The sequence below is a fragment of the Dreissena polymorpha genome, unplaced genomic scaffold (genome assembly GCF_020536995.1).
Source record: "Dreissena polymorpha isolate Duluth1 unplaced genomic scaffold, UMN_Dpol_1.0 chrUn056, whole genome shotgun sequence".
NCBI classification, from domain to species: Eukaryota; Metazoa; Mollusca; class Bivalvia; order Myida; family Dreissenidae; genus Dreissena; species Dreissena polymorpha.
The window spans coordinates 152,112-176,215 of NW_026273370.1; the positions used below are offsets into that span (position 1 = coordinate 152,112).

Sequence of the window (24,104 nt, forward strand, 5' to 3'; positions counted from 1 at the left end):
GAATTGCGCCCATGCGATTTCTTTGTATGCAATTGTTAGATTCACACAAAGCACTTCGGCTAATTATGGGGAATCTGAAAGCATTTATTTTGGCTTATATTTTTGCCGTGGTTTGCTTTGCAGAAAGCAGTGCAGATGGCGTGAACAATGACGTCTTGGTTTTGCAACGACTTTCAACGCTGGAAAGGGAGCTACATGAAACGAGAAAGGAGCTACGTGAGTCCAGAATTGATCACGCAAAATCGACCGAATTGCTGACAAGGGAAATTCTTGATTCTAGATTCGAGCACGAAAGTACTACAAAAAAGCTGGTAAACGAGCTGAGCGATACCAGAGCAGAGCTCAATGCTTTGGAAACACATGTTCAGTGAAATGGCGTCTACAAATAATGAGTTCAATGAATCGAGGTAAAGGATAATAAGGTTTTTTGTCATGATGACTATACGTTTTCCCTTTATAAAATGTTTGCTTACAAACATCTGATCACTTGTTGCAATAATTATGCATGAAGCTAAGAAAAAGTTATTAAGTGTTAATTTACGGTTAAAAAGTTTTATTTTAAAAAATCCCCATTGACACAAAACGATTCATTTGTTTCATGTATCCTCTTACTCAGTTGTTTATGAAGACCGGGTTTGCGAGTAAATCATAGTTGACTTATCATTAATTTCCAGCAGTGACCACAAAATGCCGAATGCTGTACTTGCACGAGGTAAGATTTCTTAAGTTTAATTTGCAATGCTTTTACCGTAGCGCTTTATATGAATACAAATTAAAATGGTTTATACAATATAATAAGATCCTTAAATTCTAAAACTAAGGAACATTATTTTGAAATTTTAAGCAAACATATTTGTGTTTGAGGTTTTAGTTATTATGGTGAGCTGATAAGATGGATTCCTGTCTAGCGTCGTGTACCGTGTTGTGCGTGTCATCTGTCATGTTTTGAACAATCCCTTCAAACCAATTCAGTAACGAACTTTTTCAATTTTTAATTTTCATTAATCATCACTGGAATTATTATTGCCTTAACGGTTCACATAATATTTCAAAAAGTTTGGTTTCGCTGCCAATGTTGGTCTCCTAAGCTAAAACGATTCAGAAGTGGAAACTTTAAAATTCGATCTAAAACCGAAAGCTCAGAGTTGTATTATTTATTTTGTAACATGATATAATGGTCTTCGCAGAGTGTGTTGAAATCCACTAGTAGTATTAACCTTGGTCCGCCATGTTTTCATTGTATGTATAGAGATAAATTGAAAAATTGAACACTGTTAACAATTCTCATATAAAAACGGAATGTCTAGACGATGGGTACGTAAAAGTATTTGGGGTCCTCTATCAGGTTTGCTGGAATCATGCGCATGGGACTACAATTTGGTAACATGTTTTCCTTATATTTGCAATTTTGAAACAAAAAAGTCTCACCTAAAAACACAAAGCCCATGTTATTTTGTATGTGACCTTGTAGTCTTCTACTGATATAATTAAAATCTTGACTTTGTAAACAAAACGCCCATGGTAGATTGTTATACTGGATGTACAGAGGCACAGTTTGATCACCATAGTATCACAACATTAACTCGGATTAGTTCTTCAGAACCAGATTGGTCCTTTTGGTAAAGGTTCACCAAAACATTTCAACTTGTACGTAAACAACTTTGGAAAAAAACAATTGTTTAAAAAATATTTTTCTCATCTCATCAATTATATTCACTGTTTCATAATGGTAAATTAAAACATGAGTGCATGGCAAGCGTATTGTTAATTCTTGAGTTTACTGTCATATTTCGTTCCTACTGATGAATTATTACCAGTGTATCCTCATTCAAGAAATCATAACAGCTAAACAGGACATTATACAGGTACTACGCTCCAATAGTTGTTTTCTCATGTAGTAAGAATAATAAAATGAGTGAAATGTTAGCTAAGACTGTTTTAGATAAACTAGCATTTTTTTATAGCAACATACGTAAACTATTGTCGACATCGAATAGTCCGTTGTTTCGGATAATATTTGGTTCGTTAATGTGTTTTTTAATTATCATTTGATTGTTTGATCTTTGTAATTTTCTTTCTGTCATATCATGGTAATTCTGTGCAAATTTCTCGTTTTTATGCTTGAGACCTTGTACACACCTTACATTATCTTACAACAGCCTTACCTGAATATGAGGTAGTAGGGGAATGACCTCAGTCATAATTTCACAACCAATAACCACACAAGTGGTGTTGTCAAACTGTGAATCGAACCTGCGATATATTGTCAAGAGCTCTACGACCAAAGCTAGCCGACATGTCGACTTTTTTTTAATTAAGCGACTTATTATGGTTAAGCCCTCACAATACGACGTCTTTTTAGCCATCATAACTGCAATATTAACTTACATTTATGTATAACAAACTGATTGTTCCAGCCTCGAGGCAAACTGGAGCCTACGCCGCATTCACGGCATATTTGGATCATACTGTCCAACACCTGGGCATCGGTCAGACGATTATATTTAACCGGATCCATTTGAACATGGGCAACGCATACAACCAATTCACGGGTACAGATTTGTCTAAGATTCAACTGATTCACCTGGGAGCATGTATCTAAGTGTTTACCGGTTCTCAAGTCAGTTTTATCTTAGGGTTAAACGTTCATTCTGAACATTATTCTAAGCTTCACAATAAGCTTTTATCTACGCGTTTACCGGTTTACAGGTGATGATTTGTCTTAAATTAAACCGATTTATTGGTGAGGATTTATCTACTATAAGCCAGATTTCAGATAAGGATTTTTTAAAGTTTATATACCAATAGCAAAATCATTATATAGAAAACCAATAGCAACATTATTATATATGTATAGTAACACAAGTAAAGGAATTATTATTTTGATTTTTACTTCTCTAATGTAATCTGCAGTCCCCCGTTTTTTTATTTAAAAAGCAATCGATGGAAGGCGCACAACAACCATTTTGTGCCTATTCGGTTTACACGGTTTTAATAACAACCAATATACTTAGGGTCAATTGTGTTCGTTGAGTGCGGTTTTAAACCCGAGCAAAATGATCAGTATTGGTTGCTGGTTTTCATGTTTTCTGTCGTCGACGTCCGGCTGTCGCATACCTTAAAATAAATTCTACAGGATTCAACTTCAAAACACAAGTATAAATTCTAAATGGTGCTTATCTTGCAATGTATACGATATACGATCCGAGCTATTTACTTGACATTCTCAATGTTGGCAAGAACAGTGCATAAGAAACATAACTCCTGCTAACATAATGTCAAAGCAATTGTATGTGATATTTTATACAGGGCACAGCTCCACGTCATAGGCATCATGCTTACATTGTTAGCAAACCTGTTTTTAACAATAATGTTTAATTTAAACTGCCTATGTCTCCGGTCTCATCAATGCGTTATTAGGTAAATGGATGAGGCTATATTTATGTGGTAACTGGTCAACAAGTGAGAATTTATCTAATGTGCGAACATATTCACATTGGTGAATATATCTTAGGTTAAAGTCGTTTTCTTATAAATCATGTGTAATAGTGAATATCGAAAATAAATGTACGTTTGAACATGTTAAAGCTTCAACATGTCATGACGTTTTATTGATCGGAAAAAAATACGTAAAAGTAATCAAACAATATTCTGATTAACGTGCAGCGGAAACTTTGCATTTAACCATTGCCTAGTTTGCCGAGAGAACAGATACAAGATTTTAAAAAAACGAATATATTTTATATTTCGGCGGTGCGCATGGTGGCTCGTTGCTGGGCACCACCGCCGCACTATTTGTAGCTAATTGTCGTCCTTCTGTTTCGGTGCCATGTTTGCCTTAAACGCGATATTCGCCGGAACGATAAGGAAGAAATCACCAACCATATAATATGTAAATGCTCAACAGACAAAATAAATATGCTACAGGATCAGTCTTCGAAGTACTACCTAAATCGAAAACAATTAGGAGTTCATCAACCATGTAAAAGTAACATTTCACTTGCGTTGGGCTTTCCGAACCTTGAACACAGTAAACAAAAACATAAGACGAAAAAGATAGTTTTAACATATCATTATAGCAACTATAAAAATTGTCCATTTAAACAGGTATTTTCACATGCCCAGTCGACGGAATGTACGTGTTCAGCTTCTTCATCTGCAACACTCACACGCTCCAAGTGGTCGCTGAATTGTTAATGGATAACACAAAGATCCTCCATGCAATAGCTGATGCCGAAGGCCAAACCTCTGGCTTTGCTGAGGTCCAAGGGGGGAACCTCGCTGTCGTATATTGTGGTCAAGGTTCCGGTGTCCGGGTGACCAATGTGCGATGGGCCGGCGGCCAAGTGTTAGGCGACGATGCCACTTCCCGCTTTTCTTCATTTTCTGGTTTTCTCCTTCGTTAATAAAGCGAATTGTCGACTGCATGTCTTTCCATTATGAATCAAATCCATATTATAAATCACATGTTTGTTAAACATAAAGCAAACACTAATGTGTGATTTAAGAACAAGATAATATTAGCCTGAAAATCCTATTGTTATAGACGTGTTTTCCTAAATACATGACTAAAACCATAAGTGCTTGTTGATAAACTGACTAGCGGGTGTAGAAAAAAAGAATAATACATAAATGAAAGCCTCAAAGTAGCTCATTACGAGTCTTTATCTGACGTTTGTTAACTGTATCAAAACTTGATATAACTCAGAAAAATCAGAGAATGTCATCAGTTGGACATCAGACACTCCGTAAATTTTCATGTCGCCATACCGTATGTAGTCAGCCAAGACGCTGATGCGAGCTTTACAATACACGATTGCCATGTTGCCTACATAAATCCAAAACACAGATAAGTGATGTAGGCTTTCATTTCTTGAACGCATTAAGGAAGCGGAAATAAGCATTAATCAATTGAGTTGACACGGTTCTTAAAGAGCTCGAATGTAAAAGAAAATATGCATAATGTGTCCAATCCAAACACGGTTATACTCAAAATCGTATTTACCAGCCGCTCTCGACTTCTACCGATCTTGACATATGGAATCTAAGTATAATCTGTTTATCAGATAAATTTGCCACATGCGCGTACAATAACTGGGAGCTTTTCAAATAACCCTCTTGTCCGTCGTGCAATAAAAGTTAATAGGTTTCGTGACAATATGAATGTCCCAATTTTAGGGGTATTCCACTACGACCCGATTCCCCACGGTTTGTCCCGATTTCCAATATTTTTATGTCGGGGACATTCGTTGATCAATCGGCGAAGGTCCTAACTCATTCGTAGCTAGTCGTGGGCCGGTCGTAAGTGATTCCTGCAACTCGTGAGCTCCTGAAAAATAGTGGCCAGCTTTTAAAACGTGTATTAAAATTTGGCCAGGACCTCCAATACTGAATTAAATCGCAGTTGACTCGTAACAGCGTCGTAGTGCGTTCTTGGGCGTCGTAATGGAATCGTGGGTAATTCGTGACTCAATCGGGAAATCGGTGATCACGTGAGCTATCTACGAAACAGCTACGAATGTGTCAAGACTCTCACGAGTTAACCCCGAGTGAGTTGCGAGCCCGCTAAGATTATCGCGAATTAGATCAAGACTCTCACGAGTTCACCCGAGTGAGTTGCGAACCCGCTAAGATTCTCGCGAATTAGATCAATATTAATAGATATTGGCTTCTAATTCATAGGTGCGTTCGGTGAGGTCCTAGCTTAGTCGTGACCGATCTGCATCGTTCGTAGTACAGTCGCAGGAGATTCTTACACATCGTAGAGAAGTCGCGACCCTATTCGTAAGACTTCAACCGAACCCCACGATTCGTCGTAACTCAATCGTACCAGTGTCGTAACTGAATCGTAGACTGTCACGACTCTTCCAGATTTAATAAATATGATAAATCGAAGCGAATCGTGGGCTTGTTTTCTTAGTGGAATAGGGCCATTTGGTAGCAAGCACGAACGACAAACAATTGCTACGACCCACTTATACCATTTTCACCCCATCGTTTAGGATTGGTCCCGACCATCTTTTGCAAGTGTAAAATAGATTATATAGACAGCTTCTACGGGCGGCTTTATGTCTTTAAACAGAAATAGCAAATGTTTTGTTTAACGTATTGGAACAAAAGTATTACCTTTTTCGGCGGTATTTATAAATGCTAAAGAAAACGATGGGTTAATGTAATATTTTTAATAATGTTCTAACGAATAGCGTAATGTGCAGTATGTTGCGTGTAAACTTGTCAGGTCTCAAACGATCTGCTTCATACAATTCTCGCCTGAAATTGATACATTTATCTTTATAGAAATGATTATTGCCTGGCAGTTTTACAAAAGTGTTCAAATCGTCCAGCTGCATATGTAGATAACTAAAAGTAGAAAGATTTCTGGAGAAACCTGAAACATCTTCTCTGGAACGGCAAAGTTATTTTTAATTTAGGTATATGCTCGCAGAATTAGTTTTAAACATTCCTTGGTGTTAAACTCGGCCCGCTCTGTTTTCATTTATATGTAATGAACAGTTAAAGCACATAGGCTTATTGTGAAAACTTAAAAATATTCTCATTTGAAATATTAAGGTCCAGGCGATTGTTATGTAAAAATACTAGGTACTCTATACTTATTTTGTTGAAATCATACCCTTCGGCCCACATGTTTTCAACTCGTTTCCCTTATAATGAAAAAAAGTATCATCTGAAAACACAAAGCATAAGGGTTGGGTATTGACATGTATCATCATATTGAAGTCTTTTACTGAAGTTATTGAATTATTGACTTTGAGAACAAAACTGTTATCCTTGATATACAGATTAAAAGCTAGTCAAACTATAATCACTATCGTAACACGATGTGAAGTCAGGTGAGTGATTCAGGCCATCATTGTTGTTTTTTTCCAACACATTTTATTTTAAGATTGCAGACAAGTGCACATACAATATGAAATATGACAAGAATAACTTGCAAACAGACACAACGAAACGACAATTAAAAATACATTTAATGCATCCACCATATATCGTAAGTCATATATAATAGTAATCAACGACAAACAAATCATATAAGTAAGTGAAGTATAAAGTAAACTTTAAATAAGTAGATGTGTATTGAAAAACATGTACGAGCAACATAAAACAGAAAAAAGGATATTTTCTAGTGTATATAGACAACAAAGAATGTCTACATTGTAATAACAGATAGAAAGACTTAGAGAAACAATAATAGGTGCATATAGTATAATATATTTTATAACGCATAGGTCCATCATAAGCTTGAGCACTTATACTCACCATACAGAATATATGTCAATTACTTATATTTGCCATACCTGAAGCTGAGGAACCTGGAGAATGGCCTCATACATACTCTACGACCAATTTCCACACAAGTGGTGTGGCCAGGCTGGTTATCGAACCTGCCATCACCTAATTTGTTATCAAGAGCCTTACGAAGTGAACTAGCCTACATGTTTACATATCTTGTTAAAGGGACGCCTTCGTAGCCATTATAAAGGTAATCTTAATAAAGATTTATTTTTAAAACTTATCATTCCAGCTTCAATGCAAACTGGCACCAAATAATTCTCGGCATTTTGTGTCATAAAATCCAACACATGGCAATCGGTCAGACGATTATTTTTAAGCAGGTCCACTGTACATTGGAAACGCATATAACCGATTCACATGTGAGTATTTGTATATTATTTAACTCGTTGACGTGTGAGCTTTTATTTAAAAGCGTACCTGTTCACAACTGGCAATTATCTAAGTATTAACCACTATATATGTCAGCGTTAAACTCAGTTTTAACTGGTTCACAGTCAGCTTTTGTCTAAGCCTTAACAGGTTCACAGACGATGATGTGGCTACTTGTCTTATCAAGTTCAAAAGATAATGTATGCTAAATTAAGGTGATGGGCTGTAGAAAGCATGACACAGTTTTTTAGAGTTATTGCACTTTCTTAATGTATTCACTATTCAAATAAATGGTGCAAATCTAGCAAGTATCCGAGATTTTGACTCGACATGTCATCGACTTTAACTTTGAAATTGTGAATTTTCCGTTCCTAGATGGCAACATCCCTAAAGGTCCATCCTATGGTATTTACATTTCGCAGTTGGTACGTTATTCCAGAGCATGTTCATGTATTCAAGATTTTAATGATCGTAATCGCATATTAACAAAGAAAGTGCTAAAAAAAGGTTTTCTGTATCATAACCTTAGTAATAAATTCGCTAAATTTCACTCAAAGTATGGTGATTTAATTTCTAAATATAATGTTTCTTTAAAATGGCATTTAACTAATGGATTTCCACACCCATCATTTTATGGAGATGTTTTGAAGCGTGTTTGCAAATTAATATATCTTAAAGGAAATGTTAATATTAAAGTTTTCAATTTAATAAACTCATTTATATCAAAAGGATATGATGTTAACTTACTTAAAAACACGTGCTTCTTGTTAGTTTTCGATTCACTATATCTTTCTTCTCTTAAAATTTGGAATCATTAATGGTATTACCATTTTATACGTCTGATTCTTAAATATATAATCACCGTAGCTGGTTTCATTGGTTATTCAATTTTACTGTACCACCCATGTAATATTTTTATTTTAATATTACAGTACTGCCCCTGGATTTTGTTCACGTCATCGTGTCTTCGCTTGTCAATTACGCCATATGATACTCTCTCTCTGTTCCTGGCTAAATTGATTTTTGTGACGTCATCGCTTTTATCATGTTTCATACCACATACTTTAACTTTTTTAATCTACATGCATAGGTCATTGAGTTTAAAACGTTCAATTTTAATTATATTTTCTCTCTAACAGGCGTTTCTTGTTTGATTTATTTTTTTGCAGTCACATAAACAACCAAGCTATGCAATATGGATCTTTTACACCCATTATTGCTGCTTCTTCCTGTATGTGCGCGATGATGAACTGAAATATTAACTTCATGACGCTATATTCTAAAAACTGTTTCTATAAAGAAGGAATGTAGTTGATACTTGTTCGTAGTTTCATTTCATAGTTCCTCAAAAAGTTGTAACTCTGTTGCTCTGGTATCTTTCCTACTATTGAGTAATTAAACGGTAATTAAATTGAATGCGCTTTAATTCCCTTTTATTATTGTTTAATTTGATTTACAATGCTATGAGGTTAATTTTCATTTACACGTAAATGTATCATGAATATTGCTGGGCCAAGTGTGAGGTTGAGCGCTCTATAACCGGTTTAAACCCCCCATTGACCGTTCCAAGGCGGTGACCCCAGCTTTATTCTTATATGTGTTTATGTTGTTTTGTATTGTGCTGTTTTGTGCTGTTTTGTACTGTTTGGGCAATCGGTCACTTGCCTTAAATAAAGGACCAACTAATTGTTTATAATAAAAATTCAAAACTGCTCCAGCAGCAGAAGTTTCACTTCTTTATAATGGGTAGAGAGATCTACATGATGACAAGTACCGTACATAATCATATGAATGAATACATAAAAGGTAAGGCCCTATAAAAGAGCAGAGTATTTCTCAAACTAGGATTTTAACACAACTCTATCACAATTTAATCTGGGAGACATATAAATATTCCTAAAACGAACGCAAATGTAATATATGTAACTCAGATGATATTGAAGACGAATACCATTTTGTAAGTGTATGTCCTCTTTATACAAATATACGAAAAATGTATATTGACAAATTCTATTATAACCGACTTAGTATGCATACATTTATTCTTTTGTTAACAAATACTAAAACCAACCAAAGTCCTGAATCTCCGCTATATTGTAAAAATGCTTTTAAAATGATAAATGATAAATTGAATGCAAACGTTGAGTAATATGATGGCCTAAGTGCATTTTTAACACCTTTATATGTACTGTTTTGGTCACTTTCGTATTACTATGCATGTGCTTATTGCTTATATATTTTCAGTTATGTATATGTAACGATGAACTGGAAATGTTCAGGTTATATGAATAAACTTTCTGTTCTAAGTATGTATGGTGTCTGATTTCTGTGCACCACAGTCGTCACGCTCCGGAATGACACGGAAGCGCTCAGATTAAAGAGCTATTGGTCGTCCTTACATGTTGGCCTAGACCGTTACTCTCGTAGGAAAAGTATGGCATAATCACCCAAAATATAATTTATTATTGCGCGAGAATGTCTTAAAAACAGGAGAAAAAGCATGCGTTCATCCAACATGTTTAACTAACATTTCACCTATGGGCTTTCCTTGAATACAGTAAACAAACAAAAAATAAGAAGAAAATGTCAGGTTTGGATTATCAATTTATTAAGTTATTTTAAAAAATTCAAACCGGTACTTTCGAGTGCCCTGTCGACGGAACGTACGTGTATAGCTTCTTCTTGGCGAAAAATAAATATCAACGATTGGTCGATGAAATGGTAACTAAAAAAGAATATGTATGCAATAGCTTATACGGGCACCCAATCCTCGAACCATTTACCTCCAGGGCGGGAACCTCGCTGTCTTGTATTGTCGTCAGGGATCCAGTGTCCGGGTGACAAATGTGCGCTGGAGCGACAAACAAGTGTTTGCATGACGCCCGATGACATGACGCCCGATATACTTCGTTTTCTGGTTTTCTTCGCAGGTAGTATAGTAAGCAGCGAATTTTCAAATGCATTTCTTCTCAGAATAATTAGACTATCAATATACTTAATAGAAAATAACATGTATTTAAAGCATATTGCAGACATCTTCGGTCGATTTAAGAAAACATTTAATTTGAGCCTGAAATTGCAATTGTTATAAACGTGCATACTTAAATAAATGCCTGAAACACAAAGTCTGTCACCTGGATTAATGTCTTGTCTTGAAATCTGGAACGTAATGATCAGAATAAAATTGAATCAGAGTGGAGCCCTTGTGTTTTCTTTCAAACAAAATTAAATCAAAAGATAACAATACGTGAATCTAATTGCGGTATGAACGATGTTTGTTTCTGAATGAAAAAGTCTTCACTTATGGAACATCAACAAGTCAACTAAAATGCATCACCAAACACGTGTTTGTAATAACATTTCGCACACACAATTGTGTACGTGATATTTGACGGTATCACGTTCAAAGAGACCGAAATATATGTAGGTATCCGCACGTAAACGTATTTATGGGCATATGTTTGGAAATGTCGTATTCGCTGATGCGATCAGGAATCATCGACGGAAGATTCGCTCTGTTGCAACAAAGCGATAGTTGCAAACCTCCAGATACATAAATAATTGCAACACCAACCATGTTTTTCAACACCAACCGTTCTATCTTAATGATAACAGAATTTAACAGGATACCTAAGTATTATCTACCAAATGGCAATTCAGGCTTTAAAAATAACACGCGCATGTTAAATGTTTAAAGGTAATAAAATGGTTATATTTGTTTTAAATTATATATTAAGCATTTACGAAAAGAAACTTCGTGATTTCAAAATAAGAGTAAATTTGTAAATGGAATAAAATACTGAAATACTGAATCATGTTTATTTTTGTGACAACACATGTGTACCAAAAATAAAGACAACGAAACTATAGCATATTGATAGCGTACTAGAATTTCAACAACAACAACAAATCGAATATTGAATCCATAATTGTAGCTAAAAATCAATCATATTAACAAACTAATAGATGGAAAGAATTATTCAAAACATTCAAAACGTATTGTGTATGTTATTTAATAGTTGAACTTAAATTCGGTGTATTGCGATTTTTGTTAATTCACACATATTACCAAGTCAGCCACCTATTACAGTACGCATGAAATATGTGAACACGTGTCTTTCTAATATTGATTATAGGGTTATATATAGAGAGCGGGTTTTAATTAAGATGTATTGTGTGGTTGTTATACATCCACTTTAGGAGGGAAGGATATGTATATTGATTTTTCAGCTTTCCGTCTTTCAAATGGATTTATGTGTCGCGCCCACGAGTGTTACAACTTTATCAAAACATAATCAGCAAAAGGCCCACACTATTTTTGTTCCGTGCAATATTAAAACTTAACATATGTGACGTGGGATAACAGCATGTGTAATTACCTTTAAAACATATTTGACCTTTCAATCACACCATGACATTCGCGTTATCATTTATCAGCTTAAATAGTTCCGATTTGTGGGGTTTTATCATATTGTGAATATTAATCCAAATTTATGTAAAAGAATAAAATCTATATAAAAAAAAATTGAGGCACATTAATGAATTTAGGCACTTTAATATTCACCAACAAATATTATCATTGAGTACAATTGGTTCATGCTGATGCAGATAATTATTTAAATTTAAAATATTTAAACTTCAATTAATGCCAAAATGGCTAATCAAAATGATTTGGAAAATCCGTTTATATCATGACCTACGCTCAAGGATTGAAATAACGTAATGCTCAATATTGTTTATTACACGGGTGTTATTACACTAGTTATATAACTGTGAAATGATGTCATATTTGACGAAATGACGTCATTATGCCAGCGAATTTCTTCAGTAAAACACTTAAAATACAATGTAAATAAATGGTGAAAAGAACATAAAATATTTTTAAAAAATGTTGGTCATGTTATAAATAGAATCTTACATTCGTGGTTATAAAACTCGTCATCTAAATAAAGATAAAATCTCTGCAAGCCTCGTTTTTATCTTCATTTAGATGACTTGTTTAATAGATTCAATACAAAACGACCACACATGCAAGATCCTATATATATTAAACAAGGCGTCGCACTGTACACTTCGATTCTATAATCATGGTGGACATCGGAACGTACAGAGCTAGAATAGGGTGTTTTACGGCCAGGTCTGGGTCTATTTTGGACCTAGACACACTTCGGGTGGTTGGCGTTTTCGGCTTTATTGGTATTCTCCTCTTAAGGCCGGCGTCGAGTTAAATCCGGGGCCGTTTCAGGTGGTAAGAATCTTTGTTTACATAAGAATTTTCAAACCTTTTCTTTTTAATAATCAATGTTGAGTTGATGATAGAACTTACAGAAAATGATGACGCAGTGCTTAAACAAAAGTTTGCACAAGAAAATTTTAAAAAAAGAATGGCCAGAAACTTTACTGATATAAATTAGATATTTGTACTGCTCATAATAATCAATATGTCCCTGTGACGCAATCGGTAACGCGTCAGACCTTGGATCTAATGACAACTATTATATTGTCACTGCGTTGGTTCGAACCCCAATAGGTCCGTTTTTTTCCAACTAACTTCCATCAATGATCTTTTTTATATGTGCTTATGATTGAAAACGCTGTAGCGTAGGTCATATTATAATAAATATATAAAGCACATTATATTATCCATTATTTTCTTTTTCTATCTGACTTCAAATGAATCATATAACTATTTTTCTGTAGTTAACAGTGGCGAGTCCAGGATTTCTGGTTAGGGGGGGGGGGGGCGGGATATTGAGATTTATTGGGGATCAAGGGGGCCGCTAGAGCCCCTGGCGGGTGCAGGGGCAAAGCTCTGCTAGGGGGGTCCAGGGGGCGATGCCCACCGTAAGCTTCACGATTTTAGTGATTTCGAAGGCTTTGACAACCACTTCTCGAGCATGCCACGCCTTATACTTTCATCAAAGTACCTTCTTATAATGCCAAAAAAGTGCATAGTTTGTCGTTTAGGGGGTCCATGGGGCGAAGCTACCCGAAAGCTTCACGATTTTAATGATTTTGAAGGCTTTGACAACCACTTCTCGAGCATGTCACGCCTTATATACTTTCATCAAAGTACCTTCTTATAATGCCCAAAAAGTGCATAGTTTATAGTTTTGGGGGATCCAGGGGGGGCGAAGCCCCCCGGAAGCTCCACGATTTAGTGATTTTGAAGGCTTTGACAACCACTTCTCGAGCATGTCACGCCTTATATACTTTCATCGAATTACCTTCTTATAATGCCAAAAAAATGCATAGTTTATATTTTTGGGGGTCCAGGGGGGCAAAGCCCCCCCCCCCCCCCGGAAGCTCCACGATATTAGTGATTTTGAAGGCTTTGACAAGTTTAAATAGGTGATTCAGATCTAGTTAAGTGTAAAACATCAAATGAATTTACTTTACTTTGGAGATTTTAGGGGGGATGTACGCCGCGTCCGCCCCCCCCCCCCCCTGGACCCGCCTATGGTTAAGGTTGTTACATCATTGTCACTTCAAAAAACGTTTATGGTAACAGAATCTTAAATTGACAATAAACTTGTAGCAGATTTTTTTTGTTACTTTTATTGATACTAAACGGTCATATGTAGCGTCCACGATTGCGATAATTTAGGTATAAAATGTGGTTTACATGTCCTTTAAAACGCACAAGAGACGTTCTATGTATAAAAAAATACCCCCCCCCCCCTTGATTGACCTAAGATACTGCCTCGGCTAAAATATGGGTCTGGCTACGCCACTGAGTACATGTACACACATTCACTAACGCATCACATCCTATATCCGCATAGAATGCCATCAGTTCCATTAAAGAAAGGCATGTTAAGCTGAGTTTCATGTTTGATAAGATATGTTACAGATTATTCGTTTGTCCGGTTCAGGCATATTAATTTGTTCGGCACCGTTTGCAAACTTCGTGAATGATGACCCATTCTCTTTTGAAATGGTGACGTCACAAACTTGATATCACGTCATGTTTGTTTCCAGGAAAATCTAGTCGACGAAGTTTCTATACACTCTCTGAAAAGGCTTAAGTTACACATCTATACTCACGGAATTTCGGTTTGTATAACGTGCGTATCTAAAGGAATTTGTTCGAAATAACTAAGTTCTTTGTCATATAGTTCCAATTCTTAAAAACATTTCGCATGTACCAGATAATGTGGAAAAAAAACTATATTGTACAATAAGAATAAGTTAAAAAATGCACTTCACCACTTGGTCTTGGAACAAAATTCAAGAAGTAGATCTACTGGACAGTTAATGCTTTTCCATTTTATAACTATTCATTAATTTTCGGTTTATTAATGACTACAGTATTAATAATACGACAAGCGTTGTCATGATTTCCAGTTGATATTTGCAAAGTAGGTCATGTTTACTCCAGATTGATGTTTTGGTGATGTATCGCTTATTCAGAAATTCTTATTGTATCGATCCTCCTCATTGTATCGTGACTTTAACAAAAACCCATCAAGACACTCTATTTAACTATAAATATTTAGATATTGTCATTAAGAGGGCAGATACTACGAATACAAATGCTTAATAATAAACTGTATCTGTGTATAAAGGGCTTATAAGTAGGTTTTACAGATTTTTATAGGTCGCTTATTCGTGAACAAAATATTATATATATAAATACATATATTATAACAACATTTACAAACGTTTCGCTTTTTACCTAAGTTATGTGTATTCGATAAGAGGCAATCATTACGTATTAACGTAATTATTACGGATACACATGTGTTCAGTTCAAACAAGCAGACTACTATACTCGAGTTACTTTATCAATTCGTACCAATTTTCCAACTTTCTAACCACTACAAGAATAGAATCTCGTTAATTGAGTTTATTTTAATGTCAAGAATTCGAATAAGCATATCAAGAACCGGTTTTTTATATAAAGAATTTATATAGTATTTTTTAAAAAATGGCTATACTTGTATATGAAAATTATTGATATGAACAATGTGAATCATTAACATTTATATAAAAAAATGCCCTTAAAATAGTTAACGGTTAACCATAGCTGAACTGTATGTCAACTATCTATGTGTACAAATTTGTGTTTTAATATGTGTTTTGTAACTACTAAAGTACCCTTTGACTTGTGTCACTTGTGAGGATCGTTTCGTTTAATTTATCAGCATTGTAGAAACAGTTTCGAACACTACTGAAATAATACTGTTAAAATGTAAAGAATTTTCAATAACCGTTAACACATTTGAAAAATTAACAGCACTGAATCTATATTTTTGAAATACGAAACTAGATTGTTATATATACTGCGTACAATACGTATTTTGTTAAAAGCGTGCTGGACAGTGGCTTCCCTAAAACGAGCCAATGTTTTCCTCTACCCTATTTTTTAAAGAATCTAAAGGCAAGAATTCAGACTTCAACATTTGAAGCTGTATAATAACCATTTATTGAGTTACGCTCTAGAAAAACTTGGCTGCATGCATGTGCAAAGTGCAGCCTTAGATTAGCCAATTTAAACCCGGTATTCTTAATATATATTATTCATAGAGCAGTACCATTCGCCCGTCCCAAATCAAATCCCCACCGACATTTATAACTGGGCAAAGTTGATGGACAGGTATGGAGGTGGAGAAAGATGACGAGACATTGAAAGCGACGTCTATTGGCCTCCTTTCCGAAGACCAGAAGGAATGTACGACTTGTTCATACCGGTTTAACATGTTTGCATATTCTGTCAGACTAATCTTACAAAATAATGTCTCACAAATATTTGGGAACTGTCATGCACAATGTAATTTGAAAAAAAAAGAAAAATCCTCCGGTATTAAGCATTTATGTTTTACAGATAAAAATGCCCACCCAAATAGAATTTAAACAATAATTAATAATAGGGCGTAAATAATACATTGTTTTGCCTTCAAATAAACATTTTTAAGTTAAATAAATACAGTTGTAATCCCAAATCTGTTTTCTATGAATAGTTTTCGAGGAACAGGCATAGCTTATGCAAAACAGCACATTCAAAATTATACTCGGAACGAGAAAATATTCCCGTTTTCAACAGAAGCTGTGGCTGTGCATCGGTTTATTATTTCATTTACAATTACAATATATAATACACAGCGTCTGACATTTCATTCATACTTTGACAGTGCCTTAAATCGCCCACATACATGATTACATTTCTCTTTACTATTGCAGATTTACGGAATATATTCGTCAATTCGGGCGCGACCCAGACAGGGAACCTGACAGCTAAGGATCTCCGTAAGGGCATGCAAATCCTGGGGTTGAACCCAACCATGGCCGAGGTGAAGGATCTTATGAAGAAATATAAAGTCACGGCTCGTGAGTACCATGTACACACTGGAACACGTCTCATGAATACCGTGCACACGCTATTACACGTCTCGTGAGTACCATATACACACTACGTCACGTCTAGTGAGTGACATGTACACACTACGTCACGTCTCGTGAACACTGTACACACAACGCCACGCCTCATGAGAACCATATACACACAACATCACGTCTCGTGAGTGCCATCAGGTTCCGTTTTCTTGATTCGGGGGAAGGGGAACAAATTCCCCAAAGTAAGCTTGTACGTTGGGGAACATTGTATGATTTTACAGAAATTCTCTTAGGGAAAATGGCCTTTATAAGGCCCTTGCTACAGAAGGAAAAAAGCCCTGGCCATGTACAAACAACGTCACGTCTCATGAGAACTATGTACACACAACCTCGCGTCTCGAAAGAACCATGTTACTATGATGTACACACAACATCACGTCTCGTGAGTACCATGTATACAGTACGTCACGTCTCTCGAGTACCATGTACACACAACGTCACGTCTCGTGAAAACCATGTACACTCAACATCACGTCTCACGAGAACCACGTCTTGTGAGTACCACATACACACAACGTCACGTCTCGTGAGTACAATGTTTATTCTTCAACACGTCTCCTGAGCACCTTGTACACACAACGTCACGTCTCCTGAGAATTATGTACACACAACGTCTCGTCTCGTGAGAACCATGAACACACAACGCCACGTCTCGTGAGTACCATATTCATACTACAACACGTCTCCCAAGTACCATATTCACACAAAGTCACGTCTCGTGAGTACAATTTACATACTTACAAGTCTCCTGAATACCACGTACACACAACGTCACGTCTTGTTATTACCAAGTACAAACTATAGCACGTCTCGTGAGTACCATGTACACACTACCGCACGTCTCGTGAATACAATGTACAAAAATGTCACGACTCGTGCGCTCCATGTACACACTACACATTTATCGGTTTTTCAGACTCAATACAGACCCTTTTGAGGCATGTACTCAGTTGTCGCTGTTTGGACTGAATGCAGACCATTATGTTGAATTTGTTATGAACACAGCTGTTATTTGCATTCGAGTATATGTATTTGCTTTGTTATGCAAACGGCTGTCGTTGATTGCACTCAAAACTGTTCATGTCTATTGAGTTTTTAGTGTACACGGTTGTCGTTCGTTGCATCGAATATTGTCCCTTGTGTAGATTTCATGTACACAGCCTTTGTTCTTGACCCTTTTTATATTAAATACTACTATGACGGGACAGTGCTATAAAGCTCATATACTATATACAGCATATCCGGACATATAAACTATACATTTTCTTGCATAGCAATTTTCTCAGACAATCTAGGGGCCATATTTAACTAAATGTATTATGGGCCAAAGGCTCGTGGGCTCCATTTAATGTATATCCCTTGTTTATTTCTGCCAGGCAAAATACAGTACGACGATTTCGAGAAGATAGTATTAGCAGAACTGCTGGCCAACACGGAAGACGACTTCGATATTTTGGAGGCATTCAGGCAAGTTGTATTATTTGATTTAGTGCATTGTAGAGCCGCGCGAACTTTGGAAAAATAGAGAAATTAAAACATTAACAAATCATTTGCGGAAAAAGACAAATAAGCTTCAATAAGAATAATCTTCAAAGACCATTAAACGATTCGGTAGCAAAAGCTCTATAGTTCAACCGATTCCCTGTAAATAACCCAGTATATAAGATGGTCGGAATGGTTGCATTCAGTTACGATTACTCATAGGTCCAAATTGCACCGCATAGCCAGTAAAAGCGCCCTTGAAGTTGACAGTTTATTAAACAAACACGTTGCTTGTACATTTCTGTACATATTTACCGGATATTTTACCGAGAACGGTTTATTGTTTCTCATCGCAAGATATTTAACCGGGACGGTAGCGAGTCTCTTTTTGCAGGATATTTGACGGGAATGTATCGGGTCTCTTTCGCTTGGTATATTGTACCGAGACTGCAGCGGTTTTCTCCTGCAGGATACTTGACCAAGACGGTATCGAGTCTCTTTGTGCATGATATTTGCCCGGTACGGGGAAGAATGATTGACTAAGACTGTTTCGATTCTCTACTTGCAGAATATTTGTCCGCGACGGCAATTGGTTTCTCTTTGCAAAATATTTTACCGAAACGGTATCGGTTGTCCTTTTGCAGGATGTTTGACTGATGCAAATGCGGGTTCTCTTTTCAGGATATTTGACCGGGACGGAAGTGGATACCTTGACCGCGAGGAGCTCCGGTACTGCCTAACCATGCTGGGGGAGAAGCTGAGCGATAAAGAAGTGGACGAACTGTTTGATATGCTAGACATTAACAAGGATGGGCGTCTCGACCTTATGGGTGCGAGCTCGTTGAATATTTGTGTCTGGGCTTAATGCATGTGCGTTAAGTGTCGTCCCAGATTAGCCTGTGCTAATTAGCACAGGCTAATCAGGGACGACTCTTTCCGCCTAAACTTGATTTTTCGGTAAGGAGGGACTTCCTTAAAACTAAAAATACCATAAAAGCGGAAAGTGTCGTCCCTGATTAGCCTGTCTGGACTGCACAGGCTAATCTGGGACGACACTTTACGCACATGCATTAAGCCCAGTTTTCTCAAAACAAGACACATTTGTATATATCATTTAATTAACAAGTGGCTACCGGGCCCGTAATAGAAGTATGAGCAATAAAATGTCGAATAAGAACATGGAGCAAATTAGTTCTCTCGCCATTTTTTCGAAGACGTATTAAGTTGGTATACTTTCGTAAAACACATTAATAATTCACATATACAAGCACTTAAGGTAATACATTACTAGAAATTATTCCCATATGATATGGAATGGAGATCGCTCTTTAAGTTTTCTTTCCACATAGCACCAGAGTGATAATTTAAATGATCTCTATATATTTGTTCGTTTCAGAGGCTACGAAATTACTGGCATGATTGCGAAATGCTGCAAGAGAAATCCTGAATGACACACAAAATCCAAAATCGCCGGAAAATTCTTTCATAAAATATGAACTACAGAAAAAAAACTGAAAGGGTGCAAAGAAGTTGTGTAAAAGGTGCAGAACTTCACGACCTTTTTCCATGTCGGTTGATTTGCATATGTTCAAAACGTTCCCGTTATATTGGCGCTCACTTACATGTCGTGTATGTGCCTGTTTATATTTATTGAATCGAAATCATGCATGCATTATCATCTTCGAATTTAAAGATCAACCAATTAATTCACGTGTTTTTATATATGTGTGCTATTAACTACAGGAACATATTTATAATACGACAAAGAGTAAAGCAATCGATATGTACAAGATTGCACACAATAATGCGGGCAATTGATTTTTTTATGTACTTGTCACACAGAAAGAAAAGCGCGTAGCTGTAAACTTCATGTTCACGAATATAAGCAAACAGAAATAAATGCGTGAAAATAGTAAATACTTCGCCTATTATGTATATAGTCACACAATAAACAATGCATGCCTTTATTTGCCCTGGGTATATGGTTTTAGTCGATCAGAAAGAAATACATACAATCATTTGCTCTTTATACATGTGTATGATCACAAAGAAAAAACAGTGTATGATTCTTTATTTTATATACATGTTTATAAACACCATGGAAGGATTGCGTGCAATTATTTAAATTATATAAAAGTATATAATCACACATTACAAGATGCGAACAATTATTTAAATTGTATAAATGTATATGATCAGACAGAAAGAAGTGCGTGCAATAATGCACTGCATGTACATTCAGATAAGAACTTATAAACAAATGTGTGCAACTGTTTATTTAATTCATATACAAGTATAGCATAATCGTTTCTTCGTTGTATCACACAGAAGAAATGCATGCCATTACAAACGTTATATTCATGCACATTGTCACATGCTGTTAAATGCGTGCAATTTTTTAAAGCTAATCGCCTATCGATAAAGCAATAAACCACAATACCCATGTGTACAATGTCGATATTGTAATATAAATGTAAGGTTCGTTTACTCTTACGGCAATACTTTTCGAGTTATCGGGCGAAATTTAAACACTGACTTCTTGTTTTTCTAAAAACATGCCATAACCAGGGTGCAGAATCAACGGGGTTTCCCGGGTTTTACACATGGGCTTGACAGAATGTAAACACGCCGTTAAGAACTTTATTTTTGCAAATATCTCAAGTTATTGAAATACATTTGCAAAAACCTTTAGTGCATAAAAGACAGTTTTTCTTGCAGTTTGTGCCGATATCTTAAGGTATAAGAATAAATCCTTGAATACTTCTGAAATCGCTGACACAAGTTCACGTTGCGTGGAACAACCGTGTACAATGATAGCAGTAGATACGTAATTTTAGAACAAGGACACGTGCTTATTAAATAAATTAATTCCGATGTATATCACATTGCCATAAGGAGCATAAAAATCTGTCTTTTATGCACTATAGTTGAAATTCTTTTTAAAAAAAGTTATTTGAAATAAAGCACCACTTACCGTCGTGTATTCATCTATTAAAGTAAAAAGGGGAACCTCACAAAGTCACGTGATCATGCACCCTGAGAACACCGATTATGAAGAACATACTAAACCAAAACACTCGGGAGCTCAAGCTCACGTGCTCATTGATATAATTCTCGGGTTAGATAATTATGTTAGCAATACTTGTTTGAGTACCGGTAAAGCACGAACCGAATTCCGATGCAATAAAGAGTGGACAGTGAATATAAACATATAAACGCAAAAGCCATCTGAAATGGTGACAATACAAAACACACGATAGGTTCGTTCAGCATTTAGTCACTTATAATGTAACAAAATAGTGCTTCACATATACGTATAGTTTTAAAGAACTTTTGGTAAAATGTTGATAATTCCAGCTTCAAATTCAGTAGCATTAGTAATTGAAATGTTATCTGCCCACCAAACATGACATGTTGCCTGATGTAGGGTGTATTATGGCAGTAGTCAAAGAATTAATCGATGGAGGGTCGATTTAGAAATTATGTGTTGGTTCTGGGGTAGTAATTTGGAGATCTTTGTAGTTCAATAACGCCCTGTAGTTTCGTGACTAAGAAATTATTCAAATAAACAAATTTCTATGGTTCACACGAATATGTGTCCGATATTGGGTCGATGTCTTGCGATTGTTTACTAAAACTATCATTATTATGATATAGTGCCAACATAAAAGCATATTTGTGAATTAAAATCGGACAATTTAAGCAGGAATAAATTTAATATTCCAGAATGCCGATGTCGGGCCGATGTAAAATCACGAGTTAATGCTGATGTCGAAATTTATACCAGCGAAATGTCATGCTGAGCTTTATGAGCATCGTGATTATCGCGGAGTAATAATGGCAATATATCACTGTCGATGTCGGGCAAAAAATCGTGCACTTGTTGCAGGTCAAATCAATGGCCGATGTAGAACCCGGTATCAGGCCTTTATATAAAATCAGTATCGAAATTGTTTTCTTGGTGTATTGCTTGTCAATATGCACTATTCACAACAGTGTCATAATAAGCGCAATTATAATTACTACCTATACACTGAATTGTTTATTTCCGCCGTTTACACTAGTAGTTCAGTCATACAACGTCGGTCAGTTAACCTACTCACACTGGTGAATTTATTCTGGGTAATACCACAGTCACAAATAGAGACCTATCACCATTTGTTCACCGTTCGACGTATTTCCCGCTAATCGGGCTGGCGACCGCTAGATGAACGCACGGACATCGGGCCATTTTGTAGAATCGGGCGGCGTCCGGATTAATTTTAAGCTCACTTAAAAAAAATCCGACGTCAGGCCCTGGAAGGAAACGAGTTGAGATAGAAAACACATTGTACGATCAACGCGCGGTTATCGCCCGGCGATTGCCCGACATCGGATTGATTGAACGTGTATCGGCAAAAGAAAATGTATTTCACAGGGGCATATACATCGGCCGGACGGCGCCCGTTATGATACACGTACAATTAATCCGATGTCTGGCGCATGCCGGGCGATAAGCGTGCGTTGATCGTCCGATCTGTTTTCTATCTCAACTCGTTTCCTTCCCGGACCCGATGTCGGGTAAAAATAATTTGTGAGATTAAAAATTAATCCGGACGCCGCCCAATGCTACAAAATGACCTAGTGTCCGTGCGATCATCGGCCGATGGGCGGAAAGATACGTTGTCCGCTGATCGGACGTTAATCGGTGTTTATTTGTTACTGAAGTAATAAACTTTGTCAATGATTGGACGGCGGACGGCTCCAACGTGTCCAGTCTTCCCGATGCCTGGAGATCGGACACATCGGTCGGCGACCGGATTATTTGTTACTGAGGCATAAGCAGGTAAACAGTACTTATGGTAACTCGTTTGCCAGGAAGTGACGCTTGATTAGTCATTGGGGGCTTTTTCACTACTTAAATGTTACCCGGGTACGGAAAATATACTAAAACCTACCCGGTCAATTAGAATGTACCCGAGTTTTATTCCCGCCAAAAATCTGATGTCGTAAACCGCTACGGAATACGAAACAAAATTATCTTTAAACACAACCTGCCTAAACTTTCTTTGTTGAGTATGAGTTTCGGTTATATAGATGCCATTTAAAAAATATTGACATTAATTTGAAAAAAAGCCGACAACGACCAATTTAGCGTTAGAATTACCGGGTACGTGTAGTGTAATTTCCGTACCCGGGGTACAATTAAGTATACTTAAGAGTACCTGGGTACATTTAAGTAGTACTTGGGCGGACAATGACCAATCGAGCGGAAATGACAAGTGATCCTACTTGAATCAGATATATGGGCAAAGTGGTAGTAGCAATATGTAAATAAGTCGTAAGTTCGTTAAACTACTACTTTAACTGCATGGTGAGCACTTCCACTTCTACATCCTCTAATACAGCTGCTTCTTCTTCAACTTCAACGAGATACTCTTCAACGCCTCGAGGACATCTACTGAAGAGTACTAAAAACTGTGCAAATGTAGAGTGCGAAGTGCTTCTTAAAATACGAATAAAATAGCGTTCGCCAACGTATAATACACTGTACGGCTGTGGCC

At 36.5% G+C, this 24,104-nt stretch overlaps 2 protein-coding genes across 4 annotated transcripts; both read left to right on the forward strand.

Moving 5' to 3' along the window:
* On the forward strand, positions 1–4,425 carry LOC127863895 (complement C1q-like protein 4). 2 transcript variants are annotated; one of them, XM_052403583.1, is made up of 4 exons: positions 1–407; positions 675–712; positions 2,418–2,552; positions 4,108–4,425. In XM_052403583.1, exons 1-4 carry the CDS (start codon positions 346–348, stop codon positions 4,404–4,406), a joined length of 534 nt encoding a protein of 177 aa, XP_052259543.1. In that variant the 5' UTR covers positions 1–345; the 3' UTR covers positions 4,407–4,425. The 2 variants fall into 2 exon arrangements, with proteins under 2 accessions (XP_052259543.1, XP_052259544.1); XM_052403584.1 differs by having other exon boundaries at positions 678–712.
* A 10,167-nt stretch (positions 4,426–14,592) lies between these two features.
* LOC127863897 (uncharacterized) lies at positions 14,593–20,267 on the forward strand. 2 transcript variants are annotated; one of them, XM_052403585.1, is made up of 6 exons: positions 14,593–14,750; positions 16,213–16,357; positions 16,867–17,013; positions 18,456–18,546; positions 19,243–19,391; positions 19,958–20,267. In XM_052403585.1, exons 2-6 carry the CDS (start codon positions 16,285–16,287, stop codon positions 19,978–19,980), a joined length of 483 nt encoding a protein of 160 aa, XP_052259545.1. In that variant the 5' UTR covers positions 14,593–14,750; positions 16,213–16,284; the 3' UTR covers positions 19,981–20,267. The 2 variants fall into 2 exon arrangements, with proteins under 2 accessions (XP_052259545.1, XP_052259546.1); XM_052403586.1 differs by having other exon boundaries at positions 14,617–14,750; positions 16,218–16,357.
* Positions 20,268–24,104: the final 3,837 nt, after the last annotated feature.

What these genes read in the sequence shown, in the direction of transcription:
- LOC127863895 (XM_052403583.1), top strand. Translation starts at nt 346, where the DNA reads ATGCTTTGGAAACACATGTTCAGTGAAATGGCGTCTACAAATAATGAG. An exon ending in AATGAGTTCAATGAATCGAG is followed by an intron (nt 408 to 674) that starts GTAAAGGATAAT and finishes ATTAATTTCCAG; the next exon opens with CAGTGACCACAAAATGCCGA. An exon ending in GAATGCTGTACTTGCACGAG is followed by an intron (nt 713 to 2,417) that starts GTAAGATTTCTT and finishes TGATTGTTCCAG; the next exon opens with CCTCGAGGCAAACTGGAGCC.
- LOC127863897 (XM_052403585.1), top strand. Translation starts at nt 16,285, where the DNA reads ATGGAGGTGGAGAAAGATGACGAGACATTGAAAGCGACGTCTATTGGC. An exon ending in TTCCGAAGACCAGAAGGAAT is followed by an intron (nt 16,358 to 16,866) that starts GTACGACTTGTT and finishes TTACTATTGCAG; the next exon opens with ATTTACGGAATATATTCGTC. An exon ending in GAAATATAAAGTCACGGCTC is followed by an intron (nt 17,014 to 18,455) that starts GTGAGTACCATG and finishes TATTTCTGCCAG; the next exon opens with GCAAAATACAGTACGACGAT.